At 40.9% G+C, this 21,625-nt stretch overlaps 1 protein-coding gene across 10 annotated transcripts in view; it reads left to right on the top strand.

The window, feature by feature from the left end:
- The window catches only part of LOC127586505 (protein transport protein Sec24B-like), a 153,437-nt gene extending 150,260 nt beyond the window's left edge, over positions 1-3,177 (top strand). For all 10 annotated transcript variants that reach the window (XM_052044565.1, XM_052044575.1, XM_052044558.1 and 7 more), the window contains 2 exons: positions 149-252; positions 1,349-3,177. In XM_052044565.1, the coding sequence (XP_051900525.1) occupies positions 149-252; positions 1,349-1,463 (219 nt within the window). In that variant the 3' untranslated portion in view covers positions 1,464-3,177. The remainder of the gene's footprint in view (positions 1-148; positions 253-1,348) is intronic.
- Positions 3,178-21,625: the final 18,448 nt, after the last annotated feature.

Genomic DNA, 21,625 nt, shown 5'->3' with positions numbered 1-21,625 from the left:
ATCTTGCTCTCTTGAAATTGGCAGTTTTATTGGCTACATTTTAAAAGAAACTACACTTCAAAAGCATTTTAGCTGTAAAGTGCCACATATTAATATTTTTCTCTTGTTTCTCCTACTTCTCTCTTGCTTGTTTCCTACATCGGAAAAGTATCAGCTACCAGAATTGAATACAGTGTTATCTCAAAGAGTTAACAGTTTTGTTTCCTGGCTTCGAGATAGCAGACCATTTCTATCGATTATTTATGTTGTGAAGTGAGTATAAGGCATTTTGTTGACTTGATATTAAAGGATATTTGAATAAAACTTTAAAACAAATACTTACACTCAGGTTCTGACGAAGAGAGCTCTTAGAATCAGTGTACCCCATCATTCCAGAATTTCATTGCTGTTTCAGCAGTACATCTTCTGGACTGTCTGAAATTAATTCAATATCTGAGTTATACCTCACCTCCCCACCCCACCCCACCCCACTTCCCCAACCCATTTCCCCAGAAACTAATAGCCCTCTTCAATTTTTCTTGTATCTAATTTTATATGAGTGAAGCATTGGTCCTTCAAATTTGGGTCTTTTGTTTCAGGAAGTATTTTTTAAATTTGTACCATTTTCAACTGCAGTATTCGGATCAAAACTGTTGTATATTTACAAAAGGTAAATCTTCCATCCAGGCACTAATTTTTCTGTAAGATTTACCCATGTTTCTTGGTGAAAGTCTAGATCTTCAGCTTCTAGCATAGGCTTAAGCAAGCAGTGATACCTTCCACTATGCCACTATGTCATTTGCTCCTACCCTGCACTTGAGGTCCAGAAGAATACCAAACTTTCCACAGGTTTCCCAGCTCTCAAACTAGGAAACCTGCTTGCTAAGCACATGCCAAGTGAGTTATTATGTGGTTCAGTTGAGTTAATTTAAATGTATTTAATTGTCTTTAAGTGAAGGTGAGTCTAATTCTGTTTAAATTTGTTTAAAGTTTTTATAATTTCTGCATATTTTTAATGGTTCTCATGTTTTGAATGTTTCTGACATTCAGAAACATTAAATTTCAGTGACAGCTTTGTGAGCTTGGGGCAAGGTTTCACAGCTGTCAAAGGCATTCTGTGTACAACCAGTCATGTACCAGGAGAAGCCTTGTTTTGCACAGGGTCACAGTGAAATGCTGAGAGTCAGCCACTCTGCAGAAGAATCTGCAAAAGACTGTGTAATAAACCCAGGACCACACTGGAAGAAACAGAGTGGTCCAAATACAGGCTTTTATGGAGTTATAAGAAGATCTGCCCTGTTTTTTTGATTGATGTTCAGATTGTGTTTATAGAGTTCAATACTCTGAATGTTTGTTTAAATATTGACAGGGATGATGCTCCTTTCAAAACAAACTTCTTTCAGAAGTTAGTGGAGGACAGAACAGAAACTGCATTATCATATTATGAGTTTCTTCTTCACATTCAGCAACAAATCTGCAAGTAACATTTACGGTTCATGAGCTGGAACTGATCAGTGATCGTCTTGTTTCTTTGTTGTGGGGAGGGTTGGGGCAGTACGGGCATTTGAAGCAGGAATGCATTTAGCTTGGAAAAAGGATTTTACATTGACCTACAGTGACGCGAATATTTTCAAACAGTGTTTCAGTCCTGATGAGAGTTTTACATTGACAGTTGGAATATGAAAAGCTGGTCAATAAAGTTTGCAAACCTGTGGAATAAATTCTTGAAGTTACAAGACTGTAATGCATACGTCTGTGCTACAATAAAGATTAAAATGCCATTGTCATTGTAGAATCATAATAATGGCATTAAAGAATGGGCTTGAATGTTTTATTCTAGATGGAGCAGGAGCATAGAGGCCTTGTTACCTAATACAACATTTGATTTATTTATTGCCATGTATAAGCCCCTTTTTACAGTTTTGTTAATTTTGATCCTATTAATTTTCTTGTATGTAATGTATCAGTGTATATGTTGATTTTTTTTTCCATTGGTGTTGGCAGTGTGTAGAAGTGATGACTGTAAATGTAGGAGTTTCTCCTGGATGGCTAGCAAATGCAGTCTGCATTAAGATCACTTGTAAGGCTGTTGAATGTGGTTTCAAAATGCACATTATAAAATTCAGTGTGTATATAGAAAATAATTTTGTAATGTATGAGAAATATCAACCTAATTTTTGGTTGAATTAAAAGGGAAAGAATAAACTGTATGCAACAGTGTTGAACGTTTTGTGATCAAATTCCTCCTGGCCCACGCAGACCATTCAGGACTTGAGGATCTGAATGCAGGTATTCTGTGTTGTCGTTCAGTTCAAACAGCAAGTGCGCTGTCATGTTTTTTAACAAACATTTTTTGTAATTTTGTTTTTTCATCTTTGTGTGGAATTAAAAGTGCTCTGTTGGGTTTTCATTTTTTGCTTTATTTGTTTATATTTCAAGCTTGTATTGCAAGGGCAAATCTAATGGATGGGTCATTTTAAATCTACTGCCTCACACAATCAACACTCCACATTATGGTCGGCTGAAGTCTCGAGAAACAAAAAAAATTGAATGTGTGCAACAGCTCTGTAACTAAATAAACGTATAGGATGTAAAGGGAAGCTTAGAACACCAACATATGAATAAATAACTTCCTTAACTTCAAACTGTAAGATCTGGTGTTTCCTGCTACATAAATTAAGCAAAATGTCAAATGCAGCATCCATGTGATGTATAATGCCTATTTTTGGATTAGAAAAATCTAACAAGTGCATGAATAAAATAATTTTCCAATTGTTCCACATCTATGAATGACACGTTGCAAACATATTGATTTCAGATGAGGAATAGTCTAAAAAGAATGTAGTAAAAGACAATTCATCTGAACTTGACTGGTCAAATTATGTCACTTAAGTCTGTCGTTCAATAGAGAAAATCTTGGTGAGAAGCAACTATGGAAAACTATGAAATTATTGAATGAAAATGTTGCAGTTCAATAGTTTTAAAGCTTTCCAAAGTCACTTCTCACCAAAATTCAAGGGCATGGGTACTCAGTCAATAGACATCAAAGTAGGTGTCTATTAATGGAACATGAGATGCCCAGGAATGGACTGTATAGGGTAGTAATTACACCAGTACGGTCAAGCTAAATAGCTACAAATAATGATGGAAAAACATTTAAAACTGTGGCTTGTAATTGGTCAAAATAAAATCGATAAACATTGACTAAATGTTTTGTTATTTGTCTATGTTACGTTATTGAGTTCCTGAGAGGCAGGTGGCGGAGTAACAGCGGGAAGCTTAAAGAGGAGCCATTACTGTACTCAGTTCAAGGTCCTGAGAGGCAGGAGACAGAGCAGCAGTGGAAGCTTTAAAAAAGAGCCCTTCTGATTGGCTAATAGAGCTTTTCAGAATGGCATTTTTTATTGGCTAATTGTGAGACAATCATTCAATAAAAGGAAAGCGGGCTCTAGCAGAGTCCATTGGGAGAGTGGGCCAGTGTTTGAATGGTAATTTAAGAGGCTTTGGCTCACAAGGCATCAGCGAGCAGAGGCGCAGGTAAGGTTCCTTGAATTTCCTTTTTAGTCCTAGAGCATTCAGATGGCAGTTAAGGTAGTGGCATGCTCCTCCTGCAGGATGTGTGAGATCAGGGCGACTTCCAGTGTCCCTGAGGACTACACCCTGTGGGAAGTGGATCCAACTGCAGTTCCTGTCTGACCACGTGAAGGAGCTGGAGTTGGAGCTGGATGCACTCAGGACCCTCCAAGATGCTGAGAGTTTCATAGATGTGAGTTTTAGCGAGGTGGTCACACCTAAGGTACAGGCAGAAAGTAGTTGGGTGACCACCAGGAAAGGAAAAGGGAGTAGGAAGATAGTGCAAGATTCCCCTGTGGCCATTCCCCTCGAAAACAAGTATACCGTTTTGGATCTGTTGGGGAGGATGACCATTCAGGAGAAGGCAGCAGTAGCCACGTCTGTGGCTCCAGGACTGGCTCTGACTATAGTGATAGGGAGCTGGATAATTAGGGGGACAGACAGGAGATTCTGTGGCTGCAAAAGGGATTCCAGAATGGTGTGTTGCCTCCCTGGTGCCAGGATCCAGGATGTCACGGAGCAGCTACAGAATGTTCTCAAGGGGGATGGTGAGCAATCAGAAGTCATTTTGCATGTTGGCACAAATGACACAGGTAAAGAAAGAGATGAGGTCAGGCAAGAGAATGGCCAGGATTGAGGGAAGCCTATAGGATTAAATTGCATTTATTTCAATGTAAGAGGTCTGACAGGAAAAGGCAGATGAACTAAGGACTTGGAAAGCTACATGGGACTGGGATATTATAGCCATTACAGAAACATGGCTGAGGGAGGGATAGGATTGGCAGCTTAATTTTCCACGGTACAGATGCTATAGGCAGGATAGAGGCAGAGGAAAGAGAGGAGGGGGAGTTGCATTTTTGATTAAGTGGAATATCGCAGCAGTAGTCAGAGATGAAATTGCTGAAGGATCGTCCAGTGAGACTATGGGTTGAGCTGAGAAATAAGAAGGGGGTGATCACATTGTTGGGATTGTACTATAAGCCCCCAAATAGTCAACGGGAATTAGAAGAACAAATATGCAGGGGAATTGTGCAGATTTGTAAGAGTAATAAGGTTGTCATGGTAGGGGATTTTAACTTTCCTAACATAGACTGGGACTGCCATACTGTTAAGGGCATAGATGTGGGGGAATTTGTTAAGTGCCTTCCGGAAAGTTTCCTTGGACAATATATAGAGAGCCCTACCAGGGAAAGGGCAAAACTCAACCTACTCTTGGGTAATAGGGTGGGGCAGGTGACTCAGGTGACAGTGGGAGAGTACTTTGAGACCAGTGACCATAATTCTATTCGTTTTAAAATAGTTATGGAAAGGGACAGAACTTGTCCACAGGTTCAAGTTCTAAATTGCGGCAAGGCGAATTTTGATGGTATGAGATAGGAGCTTGCAAAGGTTGATTGGAGTAGGTTGTTTGCAGGCAAATGGAGGACTTTTAAAGGTGAGATAGTCAGAGCTCAAGGTCTGTATGTTCCTGTTAGAATGAAGGGCAAGGGTGGTAGGAGTAGGGAACCTGAGATGATGAGGGATATTGAGGCCCCAGCTGGGAAAAAGGAGGAGGCATGGGTCAGGTACAGGCAGCTGGGATCAAATGAATCCTTGCAGGAGTATAAGGGATGCAGAAGTGTACTCAAGAAGGAAATTAGGAGGGCAAAAAGGGGGCATCAATTAACCTAACTTTGGCAGAGAAGATTAAGTAAAATCTGAAGAGATTTTATAAGTATATTAAGAGGAAAAGAGTAACTCGAGAGAGAATAGGGCCCCTCAAAAGACCAAAGGGGACACCTTTGTGTGGAGCCACAGGAGATGGACAAGGTCCTTAATGAATATTTCTGCTCTGTTTTTACCGTGGAGAAAGACATGAAGAGTTAGGAACTAGGAAAAGTAAATGGGGAAGTCTTGGTGATGGTCTGCATTACAGTAGATGAGGTGCTGGATGTCTTAAAAGGTATGAAGGAAAACAAATTTCCAGGGCCTGACCAGGTTTATCCAAGAATACTGTGGGAGGCTAGAGAGAAAATTGCAGGAGCCCTGGCTGAGATATTTGCATTATCATTAGCCATGGGTGAGGTGCCAGTAGATGGGAGGGTGGCAAATGTTGTGCCTTTATTTAAGAAAGGTGGCAAAGAAAAACCTGGGAACTATAAGCCAGTAAGTCTAACATCTGTGGTAGGTAAGTTACTGGAGAGGATACTGAGGAATAACATGTATGTACATCTGGAAAGACAGGTTGATTTGGGATAGTCAGCATAGTTTTGTGTAGGGGAGATCATGTCTTACAAACTTGATAGTTTTTTGATGAGACGACCAAGAAAGCTGATGAGGACAGGGCAGTAGATGTGGTTTATATGGACTTCAGTAAGACCTTTGATAAGGTTCCACATGGTAAGCTGCTGTGGAAGGTTAGATCACATGGAATCCAGGGAGAGCTCGCAAATTGGATACACAATTGGCTTGATGGTAGAAAGTTGTTCTCGGATAGGAGGCCCGAGACTGGTGGTGTGCCTCAGGGGTCAGTGCTGGGCCCATTGTTGTTTGTCATTGTTACGGACTCAGTGAAAATCCCTTTAAGATAGAGAGTGTGTGTGTATGTGTGTGGGGGGCGTGCTTACGTCAATAGAAGATAAAGGAGGTAATGACGTTGTTGAAGAAGTCAGAAGAAGGAGAGAGAGAGAGAAGGGAGAGAGACACCAGCCTGCTTGTTTTCTCTACCGATGGATGAGAAACAATAACTGTGTTTGCCACTGAAATCCATGTATGGAAGTTGGAAGTAATCCGGTGGAGTTCACTTTGTTGCTGACCTGTAGAAGGAACCAGGTATTTGTATGTGGACGACCACGGTTCGGATGCTTTTCGGGGTGGGGAAGTCACTACCGAGTAAACACTGAAGTGTCGTTTGGGTTCCATCGTGGAACATTTGGATTTCGTATGTACTCTCTCTATGTTTTTCTACATCTACATCTTATCTTCAGACAACGGTGGTTGTTGAAGAAGCCCTTGCTCATGTTTCACCTTATGGCTTGCGGAACTGAACTTTAAGAACCATTCCGGAACTGGGAATTTTGGACTTTGTCACACACACACACGAAGAGTTTAGTTTTGGGGTTAACGTTAGAGGTTTAACATTTTTGCATTCTAACATACTAACATTTTTACTTTTATTTTACGTATTATCATAAGTAGTGATTAATAAAATAGTTTTTAACACTAAATCATGCTTAGTGTGTTTCTTTTGTTGCTGGTTCGTGACGAAATTGGGGGCTCATCCGGGATAGTTCCCAAGGTTAACGAGATTCGTCCGGGATCCAATCCAAACATTAACGAGTGTCGTCTGGGATCGTTCCCCAGATTGACGAGATTTGTTCGGGATCCAATCCAAAGATTTTTGAGGGAGGTCTGATAAATTCTTTTTAATTGGCTTGTGTGTGTGGAAACCAGCAGCAATGGATATTAAGGCATTTTTGGAGTCACCAACCCAAAAGGGATTGGAGGTGGTGAAAAAGGATGATTTGATAAAGATTGCTACAAGGCTAAACCTTACAGAAGTAAAGCAGTCTATAAGAAAGGCAGATATTCAGAGACTGATAGCTGGCCATTATGTGGAAAAGAAGGTGTTTGAGAAGGAAGTGTTAAAACAGTTTCCTGGCAGTGAAATAGCAATTTCTGAGGCACAGGTGCAGCTGGCAAAGATAGAGGCTGAACGAGAGCAAAATAAATTAGAAGCTGAACGAGAACAAAAGAGATTAGAGGCTGAACGAGAGCAAACCCAGTTAAAGATAGAGGCTGAACGGGAACGGGAACTAATTCGGTTAAAGTTTGAGGCAGAGGAGAAGGAAAAACAGAGGCAGCATGAGTTACAAATGAAGCGTAGGAGTTTGGAATCTGATTCTGAAGATGGTTTTTCAGCCAGCAGGGAGGTTCGATTAGTCCCTCCGTTTGAAGAAGATCAGGTAGATCAGTATTTCCAACATTTTGAAAAGGTTGCTGTGAGTTCAAACTGGCCAAGGAAAGGATGGGCTCTTATGGTACAGAGTGTGATTAAAGGTAAAGCTCAAAAAGCTTATTCTGCTTTGTCTGCTGAGGATGCAGCTGATTATACCAAGGTAAAGCAAGCTATTTTGAAGGCCTATGAATTGGTCCCTGAGGCTTATAGACAAAAATTCAGAGACTTGAGGAAATCTGCAGATCAGACTTATATGGAATTTGCCAATGGAAAGAGAATATGTTTTGAACGATGGTGCCTGGCTAAAAATGTAGATGGGGATTATGATAAATTGACAGAATTGATACTAGTGGAAGACTTTAAAAGATGTGTTCCAGCTGAATTAACAACATATTTAAATGAAAAGGCAGTGGAAACTTTACAAGAAACTGCTAGGTTGGCAGATGATTATGCTTTAACCCATAAATCCAAATGGGGACAACCTAAAACCTTTCAAAAGAGTTACAAAGACAATCCAGGTAAACCGGAGATTAAATTGGGAGGTAATCAAAAAGGAAAGGATGAAAAGAAGCCAGGGCTGGAGAAACCTGTTGAGCGTACTTGTTATTACTGTAGGAAACCTGGCCACGTGATATCTAATTGTGCCCTTTTGAAGAAAAAGAAGGAAGCTGGGCCCAATGCTTGCTTTCAGGCAATTAAAAATCAAAAAGGTTTAGGAGATGCTGTTAAAGATCAGTCCTTGCAAGAGGGAAAAGCGGAAAAGTTGGAGGAGGTGAGAAAAGAATTCCGTTCGTATGTATCAGAGGGTTTTGTTTCACTGAATGATGAGTCACCCCAGGTGCCAGTGAAAATTCTTAGAGATACTGGGGCTAGTCAATCTCTCTTGCTGGACAGTGTTTTAAATTTTGGTGAAGAAAGTGACACTGGTGAAGTAAATCTAGTACGAGGCGTTACAGGTGAGACCACGTCTGTCCCTTTTCACAGGGTGATTTTAAAGTCAAAGTTCGTAGAAGGACCAGTCGAGATAGGGATAAGACCTAGTTTGCCAGTGGAAGGAGTTTCTTTGTTATTGGGAAATGACCTTGCAGATGGAGAAAGTGATCCTGTGGTACAGTTAACAACCAAACCAAGGATTGATGAGTCTGAGAATGATCCAGATGTTTACCCATCATGTGCAGTGACTCGAGCTAGAGCTAGAGAATTAGCCAAGACAGACAGTCCGGTGCAGTCTGATGTAGTTCCTTGTGACAGTCCTAAACAGGAAGAAAATTATGATGCCTTATCTGAGACTTTTCTGTCTTCACTGGAGGATCAACATCCTTGTAGTGAGCCTGAATTTAAAGATTTGTCTTTGTCGAGGAAGGATTTTATGGTGGAACAGACAAAGGACCCTGAGTTGACAGAATTGAAAGAAAAAGCACTCTCATGTGAGGAGATTGAAAAAGTGCCAACTGGATACTATGTCAAAAATGGAGTGTTAATGAGGAAATGGAGACCTCCTCATGTTCCTGTTACTGAGGAATGGGAAGTTATTCATCAGGTTGTTGTTCCAAAAATTTATAGGGATGAGATTTTAAACCTGGCCCACAGTATGCCTTTGGGTGGTCATTTTGGTGTGAATAAAACTGTAGGGAAGATCTTGAAACAATTCTATTGGCCTGGTTTGAGAAAAGATGTGGTGATGTTTTGTCGAACCTGCCACACATGTCAGATGGTAGGTAAACCAAATCAAAAACCCCCTGTGGCTCCATTGAAACCAATTCCTGCTTTTGGTGAGCCCTTTTCGAAGGTGATTGTGGACTGTGTTGGCCCATTACCAAAGTCTAAGACTGGAAATCAGTATTTGTTAACCATCATGTGTGCCACTTCTAGATTTCCAGAGGCAATACCCCTTAGAAATATTAAGGCCAAGACGGTGTCAAAGGCTCTTGTAAAATTTTTTACCTTGTTTGGTTTGCCAAAAGAAATCCAATCTGATCAAGGTAGTAATTTTATGTCAAAAATTTTTCAACAAATAGTCTATGAGCTGGGAGCAAAGCAGATTGTATCATCTGCATATCACCCAGAATCTCAAGGAGCTCTGGAGAGATTTCATTCTACTCTCAAAAATATGCTGAAGACTTATTGCTTTGAAAACACCAAGGATTGGGACGAAGGTATCCATTTACTTTTGTTTGCCGTTAGAGAATCAATCCAGGAGTCAATAGGATTTAGTCCTTTTGAGCTTGTGTTTGGACATAGGGTGAGAGGACCTTTGGAGTTGTTGAGAGAGCAATGGGTTAATGAGGAAGTTCACTTGAGTCTGTTGGACTATGTCCAAAAATTTAAAACTCGGTTGGAGAGAGTCTGCCAGCTAGCGAGAGAGAATCTGAAAACAAGCCAGATAAGAATGAAGACATATTTTGATAGACGTGCTCGGCCTAGGACATTCGCAGTGGGGCAAAAGGTGTTGGTATTTTTCCCTAGCCAAAATAATCCCTTGCAATCTCGTTTTTCTGGACCCTATGTTATTGAATCTCGAGTGACTGATCTAACATATATAATCAAAACACCAGATAGACGCAAGAAAACACAACTCTGTCATGTAAACATGCTAAAACCTTATTATGAGAGGGATTCAGTTGTGGCCTTGGTGGATGGTGTAAAGGTTGTTTCTAGAATGCCTGATGTTGATGTTGAGGAAGGCCAATTTAGACCAAATATTGTTCCATCAAAACTAAAAAACCAAAATATCCTGGAGAACCTTGAAACGGAGTTGGACCATTTACAAGTTTCACAAAAACAACAGATGAGAGAATTAATTTTAAAATTTAAAAATCTGTTCCCAGATGTTCCAAACAGAACATCGATAATTACCCATGATGTTGATGTTGGGGATGCAAAACCAATCAAACAACACCCATATCGAATGAATGTGGGAAAAAAGTAAACCTGTTGATCAGGAAATAAAATACATGTTGGAAAATGATATTATTAGACATTCTACTTCAAATTGGAGTTCGCCCTGTGTTATTGTACCTAAACCTGATGGAACTGTTAGATTTTGCACAGATTACAGGAAAGTGAATGCTGTAACAAAGTCAGATGCTTACCCTATTCCTAGGGTGGATGATTGCATAGACAGAGTGGGAAAGGCAAAATTTCTTACAAAGATTGACCTATTAAAAGGGTACTGGTGTGTTCCATTAACAGATAGAGGAAGGGAAATTTCAGCCTTTGTAACCCCTTCTGGATTGTATGAATACAATGTTTTGCCATTTGGAATGAAAAATGCTCCGGCAACATTTCAAAGAATGATTAATTCAGTGATTCATGGGTTAAAACATACAGATGCCTACATTGACGACTTAGTGACTGGGAATGATACTTGGGAAGATCACATCTCTGTGTTAGAAAGGTTGTTTGAAAGACTTTCCAAGGCTAACCTTACAGTTAACTTGGCTAAAAGTGAATTTGGCCATGCCACTGTGACGTATCTTGGTTATGTTGTAGGTCAAGGCAAGCAAGCTCCTGTTCAGGCAAAAGTTCAAGCAATATCTGAGTTCCCTATTCCCACAGGTGTGAGGACTGTTAGAAGATTTTTGGGAATGGTTGGATATTACCGAAAATTTTGTAAAAATTTTGCTGATATTGCTCTTCCCCTAACTAATCTTCTGAAGAAGGGAGTAAAGTTTGTTTGGACAGATTCTTGTCAAGAAGCATTTGAGAAACTGAAAGCCATTTTATGCTACCATCCTGTGCTCAAAACACCTGACTTTGAAAAGCCCTTTTCATTAGCAGTAGATGCCAGTGATGAAGCTGCAGGAGCTGTGTTGTTGCAGAAGGGTGACCTTGATGATATTGACCATCCTGTAGCTTACTTTTCAAAGAAATTTAATGAGCATCAAAAGAATTATTCCACCATAGAGAAAGAATTACTGTCGCTTGTTTTAGCCTTGCAACATTTCAGTGTATATGTTTGCACCGCTCAGAAACCATTGACTGTGTATACAGATCATAACCCATTGGTGTTTCTGAGCCGAGTTAAAAACAAGAACAGAAGGCTGTTAAACTGGAGTTTAATTTTGCAAGAGTTTGATCTCATGATAACTCACATTAAAGGCAAAGATAATGTGATTGCTGATTGTCTTTCCCGATGTTAAATGGGAAACATGTATCTGTACTAATCTGATAGTCTGTAGTTGTGTAGCATGATAATTATTAACATTACTAACTGTATGCGCGGTTAAAATTTTCTTGGGAAAAATTTTTTTTTTAGGTGGGAGGTGTTATGGACTCAGTGAAAGTCCCTTTAAGATAGAGAGTGTGTGTGTATGTGTGTGTGGGGCGTGCTTACGTCAATAGAAGATAAAGGAGGTAATGACGTTGTTGAAGAAGTCAGAAGAAGGAGAGAGAGAGAGAAGGGAGAGAGACACCAGCCTGCTTGTTTTCTCTACCGATGGATGAGAAACAATAACTGTGTTTGCCACTGAAATCCATGTATGGAAGTTGGAAGTAATCCGGTGGAGTTCACTTTGTTGCTGACCTGTAGAAGGAACCAGGTATTTGTATGTGGACGACCACGGTTCGGATGCTTTTCGGGGTGGGGGAGTAACTACCGAGTAAACACTGAAGTGTCGTTTGGGTTCCATCGTGGAACATTTGGATTTCGTATGTACTCTCTCTATGTTTTTCTACATCTACATCTTATCTTCAGACAACGGTGGTTGTTGAAGAAGCCCTTGCTCATGTTTCACCTTATGGCTTGCGGAACTGAACTTTAAGAACCATTCCGGAACTGGGAGTTTTGGACTTTGTCACACACACACACGAAGAGTTTAGTTTTGGGGTTAACGTTCGAGGTTTAACATTTTTGAATTCTAACATACTAACATTTTTACTTTTATTTTACGTATTATCATAAGTAGTGATTAATAAAATAGTTTTTAACACTAAATCATGCTCAGTGTGTTTCTTTTGTTGCTCAGTGTGTTTCTTTTGTTGCTGGTTGTCAATGATTTGGTTAAAAATGAACAAGGCACGGTTAGTAAATTTACAGATGACACTAAAATAGGTGGTATAATGGACAATGAGAAAGGTTATCAAAAGTTGCAGAGGGATCTTGATCAGCTGAGTAAGTGGGCCAAGGAATGGCAAATGGAGTTTAATTTGGGGTGTGGTGCTGCATTGTGGAAAGTCAAATCCAGATAGGACTTACGCAGTGAACGGCAGGGCCTTAGGGAGGGTTGTAGAACAGAGGGACCTTTGAGTACAATTACATAGTTCACTGAAAGTGGAGTCACAGATAGGGTGGTGAAGAAGACTTTTGGCACGCTGGCCTTTGTAAGTCAGGGCATTGACTATAAAAGTTAGGAGGTCATGGTGCCGTTGTACAGGACACTGGTGAGGCCGCACTTGGAGTATTGTGTTCAATTTTGGTTTCCTTGTTATAGGAAAGATTTTATTACCCTGGAAAGAGTGCAGAAAAGATTTACAAAGATGCTACCAGGACTTGAAGGACTGAGTTATAGGGAGAGGTTGGACAGACTGGGAGTTTATTCAGCAAGCGTAGGAGACTGAGAGGTGATCTTATAGAGGTATATAAAATCATGAGGGGCAGAGATTGGGAAAAAGACTGTGTGCATTCACCCTGAGTTAGGGTATAAAGAACTAGAGGGCATAGGTTTAAGCTGAGAGGGGAAAGATTTAAGAGGAACCTGAGGGGCACCTTTTTTTACACAAAGGGTGGTATCTGTATGGAATCAGCTGGTTGAGGCAGGTAAAATAACATTTTAAAAGACAGTTGAACAGGTACATGGATTGGAAAGGTTTAGAAGGTTATGGGCCAAATGTTGGCAAATGGGACTAGCCTAGGTGGGGCATCTTGGTTAGCATGGACCATTTGGGCTGAAGGGCCTGTTTCCATGCTTTTTGACTTACTCAATCCATTATGTTCCTGTCATTACTTGATTTGTTTGTTTTGCTCTTTTATTCTTCTAGAATGGTATCCTGATGTAAATTATGTTAATAGCCTGATGTTACAAGATATTTCTCGATAATTAAATACTTTAAAAGACATCTGGAGTTAGTGTTTGGCTTTGAGTGCATCTCTGAAATGGGCTGACAACTGTTTGCTGGAAGTCTTTATTCTTACACAAGCCATTTGATTTTATTTTAATTTAAGCTTGTAATATAGTAAATGCTGAGTAATTTTCAGCTGTATCAGATAGTCACTTGTATTGCAGTGACTTTGACACAAAAGGAGGCATTCAACCCATTGGATCCATGCCTACTGCAATAGAGCAAACCCAATAGTCCCATTCCCTGTTATTTCCCCATACCCTTGCAATTTATTCCCTTTCACACATGCTCATCAACTCCTCTGTGATTCTTTTGCCATTAACCAACACCAACTGGTAAGCCAATTAACCTTTGTTATGTGGGAGGAAACTGGAGCCCTCAGGAAAGCCATGTGATCACAATGAGAACGTGCAAATTCCCCAGGATTAAATTTATGCTTTTGAATAAGTGAGGCAGCATGTTACTTTACCGTGTTCATTCTGCACCTGTGGTATCCTACAAACAGAACTGATATGAATTACCAGATAATCTTTTGGTAAAAAGTACTTCTATATGAAATGGAATATCCATTGATCATCTCATCCAAAGGGAGGCGTTACTGACAAAACAGCATTCAACTGTACCGACCAGCACAGGAGTGTTGGCCCACTTCCTTCCATAGATGCCTGATCCACTGAGTTCTTCCAGCTTTTTGTGTGCAGCACTGGAGTGTTTGCCTAGTTTATGTGTGTTCAGTTCCCCTTGTGTAATTTTGTTTCTGCTCCACTGTTGTTCCATCACCAACATTGGAAAGGTTGGTTATAGCCTTTATGCCACTTGAGTTAAGAAAATTACTGCTGTTTTGAACATTATTGATTCTAACTCTTTTGTGACTTGGGCAGTTCTGGAGCATCTTCCCGTCCACTGTACTTCATTTGACATTTCACAAAACAGAAATATAACCAAATAGATTGAGAACATCTGTGTTACTTGTAATATAATGTACCAGTGACTTTACCCATCCAGCTTAAGATGTAAGTAATTTTGACTTGCCCTTCCCATCCAAAAAAACCTTATTTTATAGTACAGTTTTCCCCCCAATGCCACTTGACTAAGCTACTATTATAAATATAGAAAAATATCAGTATTTTCCATTTTATACTGCCTTGTTACTATCTTTAAAATTTGTGTGGATTTTACGCAACACAAAAACTTCATTTGAACCTCAGTAGATATTAGCCAATCAGTGCTCCAAGAAGTTGTCTTCTGTACACTGGAGATACCAAACACTGGATAATGCATTTGTAGAACATCTCTCTTCAATCCACAAGGGTAGCCTAGTTGTCTGTTACTTTAATTCTCCCTTACATTCACATTTTGACCTCTGCCTTTTGCCTCCTACACTATAACATGGTTCCAACAAAGGTCAATGTAATCTTGAGGAACTCCACCTCATTTTTGATGAAGATACATCGAAACTCCTCAGGACTCAATATTGAATTCAACAATTTCAGATAACCAAGCTTTTCCATTTGTGTCAGAATTGGTCTCTCTCGCTGCTCTCCCTCTTCTTATATTCCATAGACATTCCATTTTTTCTCCTCACCCCTCCCCCTCTCTGCAAGTCAACATCTGTTTTCCTACTTTTCAAGTACTGTTAAAATGTCATTGATCTGAAATGTTAAGTTTGTTTCTATTTCTTGCATTTCCTAACAAGATAAGAGGCCATTTGGTCCATCATGTTTACGCTGGCTCATGGAGCAAGTCTAACAATTCTATTTCATTGTAGCTGACTATTAACACCATTACCCTGACACCTCCCCCAATCCTCCTACGTCCCATATACACGAGGGATAATTTACAGTCATCAATTAACCTAACAACTAGCACATCACACATATTTTTGGGATGTGGGAGGAAGCTGAAACACCTAGGGAAACCCACGCAGTCACAGAGAATGTACAAACTCCACACAGCATTGGAGATCAGAATCTAACCCATGTCACTGGACCCTTGAGACAATGACACCATCTGCCATTCTCTCTTCACAGGTGCTGTTGGTATCTTCTGCACTTCCTCTTTCTGCTTAAAAAACTTTGAAGCTAATTGCCTAGTATTTCTTCTGTGACACTTACAACATGACTTCCTGACTCCTGAATGATGAAGGCAAGCATGCCATATGCCTTCTTTACCACCCTGCCTACTTGAATTGGCACTTTCAGGAAGCTACGGACTGGGGCCCCAAGATCCCTTTGTACATCAATGGTCCCAAGGGTCCTACCATTTAATTTCCCCTTTTCATTTGATTTTTCTTTTATATTTGTCCTCCCAAAGTGCAACACTTCACATTTACCCAGATTAAACTCCATCTGCCATTTCTTTGCCCATATCTGCAACTGATCTATATCCTGCTGCATCCTTTGACAACCCTCTTCACTATCCATAACTCCACCAACTTTTGTGTCATCTGCAAACTTACTAATCAGCCCATCTACATTTTTGTCCAAATCATTTATCACAACCAGAGGTCCTGGCAATGATCCCTGCAGAACACCACTGGTCACAGACCTCCAGTCAGAATAACACACTTCCACCACTACCCTCTATCTCCTGTGGCCGAGTCAATTTTTAATCCAATCTACCAAGTCACTCCCATGCATCTTAATCTTCCAAATCAACTTACCACAAGGGACCTTACAAAAGTCCAAGTAACCAACATCTATTGCCCTACCCTCATCAGTCATCTTCATCACCTCAAAAAACTCAATCAAGTCTGTAATTTGGCCCTCCTAATTATCTGCTTGGGTTCTTTTCTGCTATCTTTATATTTCCTTAAAGAACCTGTCTGATTTCAGGTTCCTGAACATTATATATGCTTCCTTTTCCTTTTAGACTCAGTTTGCAACATCCCTCGTCATCCAAGGTTCCCAAATCTTTGCCATCCTTGTCCTTGCTCATGACTGGAACATGCCAGTCTTGAATTCTGTTTAGTGGTCTTTAAATGACTCCTACATGTCAGGTGCAGACTTGCCCAATAACAGCTGCTCCCAATTTACTCTCCCTAGTTCTTGCCTAATAATGTTGTAATTTGCCTTCCCCCCAATTTAGCTCTTTCTCCCCGTGAGGTCCTTATTCATTTGTATCTTAAAACTTATGGAGTTGTGATCGCTGTTCACAAAATGCTCTCCCACTGAAACCCCAATCACCTGGCCAGTCTTGTTTCCCAATACATGGTACAATATGGCCCCTCCTCCAGTTGAACTATGTACATATTGTTTCAAGAAACCCTCTTGGATGCACCCAACAAATTCTGCCCCACCTAAGCCTCTTGCACTAAGGAGGTCCCAGTCAATATTGGGGAAGTTAAAGTGACCCATTATGACAACTTTGTTGCTTTTACATTTTTCCATAATTGTTCTACATACCTGCCCACAATACTCCAAATGCAGTCTAACCAATATTTTGTACAACTGTAACATAATGTCCCAACTCTTGTACCCAATGAAGGCAAGAATGCCATATGCCTTTTTCACCACCCTGTCTACCTATATGGTGAATTTTTTTTTTCCAGACTGGAGAAAGGTGCTTGGTCAGGGCATTGAGTGTAAAAGTTGGCAAGTCACGTTGCAGCTGTATAAAACTTTGGATCGCCACATTTGGAGTATTGTGCACAGTTCTGGTTGCCACACTATAGGAAGGTTGTGGAGGCTTTCGAGAGGGTGCAGGAGAAATTCACCAGGATGTTTTCTGGATTGGAGTGTATTAGCTATAAGCAGAGTTTGGTCAAACTTGGATTGTTTTCTCTGGAGTGTTGAAGGCTGAGGGGTGGCCTGATAGAAGTATATAAAACTATGAGAGGAATAGATAGGGTAGATAGAGTCTTTTCCCAGGGTAGAAATGTCAAATGCTAGAGGGCATAGGTTTAAGGTGAGATGGGGAAAGCTTAAAGAAGATTTGCAAGGCAAGTTTTGTTTTAAACGCAGAGAATGGCAGGTGTCTGGAACGTGCTGCCAGGGAGATTGTATAAACAAATATGATATCAATGTTTAAGAGGCATTCAGACAGATGTGAGTGGGCAGGGAATAGAGAGATGCAGACTATGTGTAGGTAGATGGGATAAGTTTAGATTCGCATCATGGTCGGCACAAACGTGGTGGTCAAAGGGCCTGTTCCTGTGCTATTTTGTTCCATGTTCTCAGGAGAATAGTGGTGTTCCCCAGAGATAGGTATTGGAGCCATTGCTTTTGATGACTATTATTAATGACCTAGATTTACAGATGGCTCACAGCCTGCAGTATTGTGAATTGTGAAGTGGATAGTGAAAGATTGCAGCAGGATATAAAAGTCTGGTGAATGGGCAAACACATGACAGATGTAGCCTACTGTGAAGAAATATGAGATAAAGCATTTTGGTAGGAAGAATGAGATAAGGCAATATTGGAATAAAGGATACTGTTCTAGAGTGCAGGAGCAGAAGTACCTGAAGGTATCACTGAGCAGATCACTGAAAGTGGCAGGATATGTTGAGAAAATGGTTTATAGTTCTGGACTTAGCCAACAGAAGCATGGAAGTCATGCTAAACTGCAGAACAGTAGCAATAGTCTGCAGCATCTACAAAATGAACTGCAGTTACTCACCTAAGCCCTCTCAAACCCATGACTTCTACCATCTCCACCTCCTGGTTCCCCTGCAAGTGGTGCATCATCTTGATTTGGAAATGTATTGCTTGATCCTTCATTTGTTGCTAGGTCCGTGTCTTGGAATGTCTAGAAACTATGGGACAACCTTCACTAGGCCTCCATTGGTTCAAGGAGGGCAATAATTGTTGGCCTTGCTAGTGATACCCAGATCCCAAAACTGACTGTAAAAAAAAACCTTTATAAAACACTGTCCAGGTGTCAATTGGATCTGGATGCCACATTATAGGGAGAATGTGAAGGAGTTATAGAGAATCCGTAAAATATTTACAAGAATGGCTCCTGGGATGTGAGGCTGCAGTTACAAGGAAAGCTGAGACTCTTTTCTTTTCAGAAAAGAAAACTGAGGGGGTGTTTGATAAAGGTATATAAAATGATGAGGTGTCTAGAGTGGATAGTGGGAGGCTGTTGGTGGACGAGTTGAAGACTAAAGGTTTCAGGTTTAAAATATAGGGGATGTGTGTCAAAAACCTCTTAGTGCATGGCTGGAATCTGGAATGCATTGCTTGCAGATATGGAGGAGACAAGTTCCATTGTGGCCTTCAAGAGGGAATTGGTTCAATAACGGTGAAGTAAAATTGACTAGGCTGTAGAGAAAAGGGCCAGGGCATGGAACTCTGAGTAGCTCTGGTAGAGAGCTAGTGTGGACATGATGGGCTGAATAGTCTCCTCTTTTGTAACCTTCCAATGATTCTCAATTATTTGTGTCTGTAATGATGAACTTGCTGGTTGAGAGTATCTCCATTCCATTTGGTGAGGCCCACATGGATGACACTAGGGCATCACAGAGTGTGGGCAGAACAGATCAAGGAGGGGCCACATAACAGCTGAGAAAACCTTTGACAAGCACCAAAGCAATGTCGATAGCTTTGCTGCCAAAAGTGTTTTCTTTGCACAGTTTGCCCATGACATTCAGAAGCATGGTTAGCCTAGATAACCAGTTTTTTTTAAAAAATAGAATATTTATGTCAAACCTTTCATAACCACAGGCCATTTCAAAGTGCTTTACAATGAAGAGCATTTTGAAGTATAGTGAATCTTGTGATTTAGTAAATGTGGCAGCTAATTTGCACAAGAAGCTCCACAAAGAGCTGTGTTGTAATGTTTTGCTGATGTTGATTGAGCAGTAAATAATTGCCAAGACACAGCAGAACCCCCTTCTCTTTGAAATAATGCCTTGTAATCTCTCTCTTCTACTTGGGAAGTGGACATGGCTTCAGTTTAAAATCTCATCTAAAAGAAAGCAATCCAACAGTCCAGCACTCCCTCAGTTCTGTCCGAGATTTGGACAGTATTAAGGTTCTGGGACAGCAAACCAAGGGGACCCTACTTTCTCCCTAGTTACTCTTTTGCTCTTAATATACTTATGGATTCTCAGGATTCTCCTTTACCTTATCTGTCAAAGCTATCTCATGCCCTCTTTTTGCCCTCCTGATTTCCCTCTTAAGTGTACTCCTACATCCCTCATTCTTGTCACGGGACTCACTTGATCCCAGCTGTCTATACCTGACATATGTCTCCTTTTTTCTGACCAGAACCTCAATATCCCTCATGAACCAGGGTTCCCTAAACCTGCCAGTCTTGCACTTAGAGTGAACAAGAATGTGCTGCCCCTGAATTCTCCCTATGTCACTTTTAAAAGCCTCCCACTTGCTAGACGTCCCTTCACCAGCAAACAGCCTGTCCCAATCAACCTTTGCGCGTTCCTGTCGAATGCCATCAAAGTTAGCATTGCCCCAATTTAGGACTTTAACTTGTGGACCAGCCCTATCTTTTTCCATAACTATTTAAAAACTAATAGAATTATGGTCACTGGTCCCACAGGGTTCCCCCACTGACACATCAGTCACTTGCCCTGCCTCATTTCCCAATAGCAGTTCGAGTGTTGCCTCCTCCAGTAGGGCCGTCTACATAATGCTTGAGAAAATTTTCCTGGACACACTTAACAAATCCAGCCCCCCCCCCAACCCCCATTCCAAGCCCTTAGGTCTATGGCAGCCCTAGTCAATATTAGTTAGAAACACCTACTATTACAACCCTGAGACAAAAGTTCTGCAGATGCTGGAATCTGGAGCAAGACACAAAAAGTGCTGGAGGAACTCAGCAGGTCAGGCAGCATCCATGGAAGGAAATAAACATGATATAAACGTGATATAAACAGGAAATAAACACAATAAACAGGATGCTGCCCGACCTGCTGAGCTCCTCCAGCACTTTTTGACTATTATAGCCCCATTATTTTTTACAGTTATCTGCAATCTCTCTACACATTTGCTCTAATTCCCACTGACTCTCCTATTGCTACAGTTCTCCTCGTCTCCACCCTCCCCTGCTGTGCATTCGCAACCAGTCATGGTGCCACTGATCTTGATGCTGTTGTCATTTGCTCCTGAGAGGCCATCCACCCCAACAGTATCCATAAAGGTATACTCATTTGAGAGGGAAACAGCTACAGAAGAATCCTGCACTAGCTGCCTTCCCCTCCTGGTGGTCACCCATCTATCTGACTAAACTTTTGGTGTGAACACCTCCCTACAACACTTCCTCCCTCTGCCTCCTGCATGCCCCTCAGTAAGTCCAACTGCCACTCCAACTGATCCATGTGGACTGAGAGGAGCTGCAGTTGGACACACTTCCTGCAGACATAGTCATTAGGGACACTAGACTTCTCCCTGATCTCCCACATCTCACAGGGGGAGCATACCACCCCACTGACTGACTCCACTGAAACATGTAAAATCCTCACCAGTCCATGGGATAAGGACCATGTGCAGGCAGAAGGGATGAGTTTAATTAGGTGTCATTAGCTTAATTAGTTCAACACATCGTGGGCCAAAGGGCCTGTTCCTGTGCTGTATTGTTCTGTGTTCTATAATATTCCCTTTTAAGTTTTCCAATGATCTTTTGTCATACACTCCATTTGCTCCACTTTTAATTCTCCTTCCTCTCAAGTATTCTATTTGATTTTTGACTGTGTGTTCTCTTCTGTGCTTCAGTGAATGAGTTGGTCGGGGCTTGGAGCTTGGTCACTGAACATACTCCGATGTAAGTATTGACACGTAAGACTGGCATGTCATCGTGCAGCATACAATGAACACAAATTTAGTGAGCAGCCAAATCTGGGAAGAATCCTCCACAATCCCTCTTGATCAACAGAGATAGAGGCTTTTGGAAGAATACAAAGACGTGTACAGTGATTCTTGTCACATTGACTTTCCCTGTGACAGAAAGCAGGGAGACCCCTCTGTAGTTACAACTTTCCTGAAGACGGTCGTGATTATGTTGTCTCCAGGATCCCATGGCACATCCTCCTCTTCCCAGAGGCAGAAAATAAGGTTAGGAATTTGTGACTGAAAGTACCAACTGCCAGGTTTTAGATCTTCTGCAGGGATTCAGTCT

The sequence above is a fragment of the Pristis pectinata genome, chromosome 2 (genome assembly GCF_009764475.1).
Source record: "Pristis pectinata isolate sPriPec2 chromosome 2, sPriPec2.1.pri, whole genome shotgun sequence".
Lineage (NCBI taxonomy): Eukaryota > Metazoa > Chordata > Chondrichthyes > Rhinopristiformes > Pristidae > Pristis > Pristis pectinata.
This window is presented reverse-complemented; position numbering and strand designations above follow the sequence as displayed.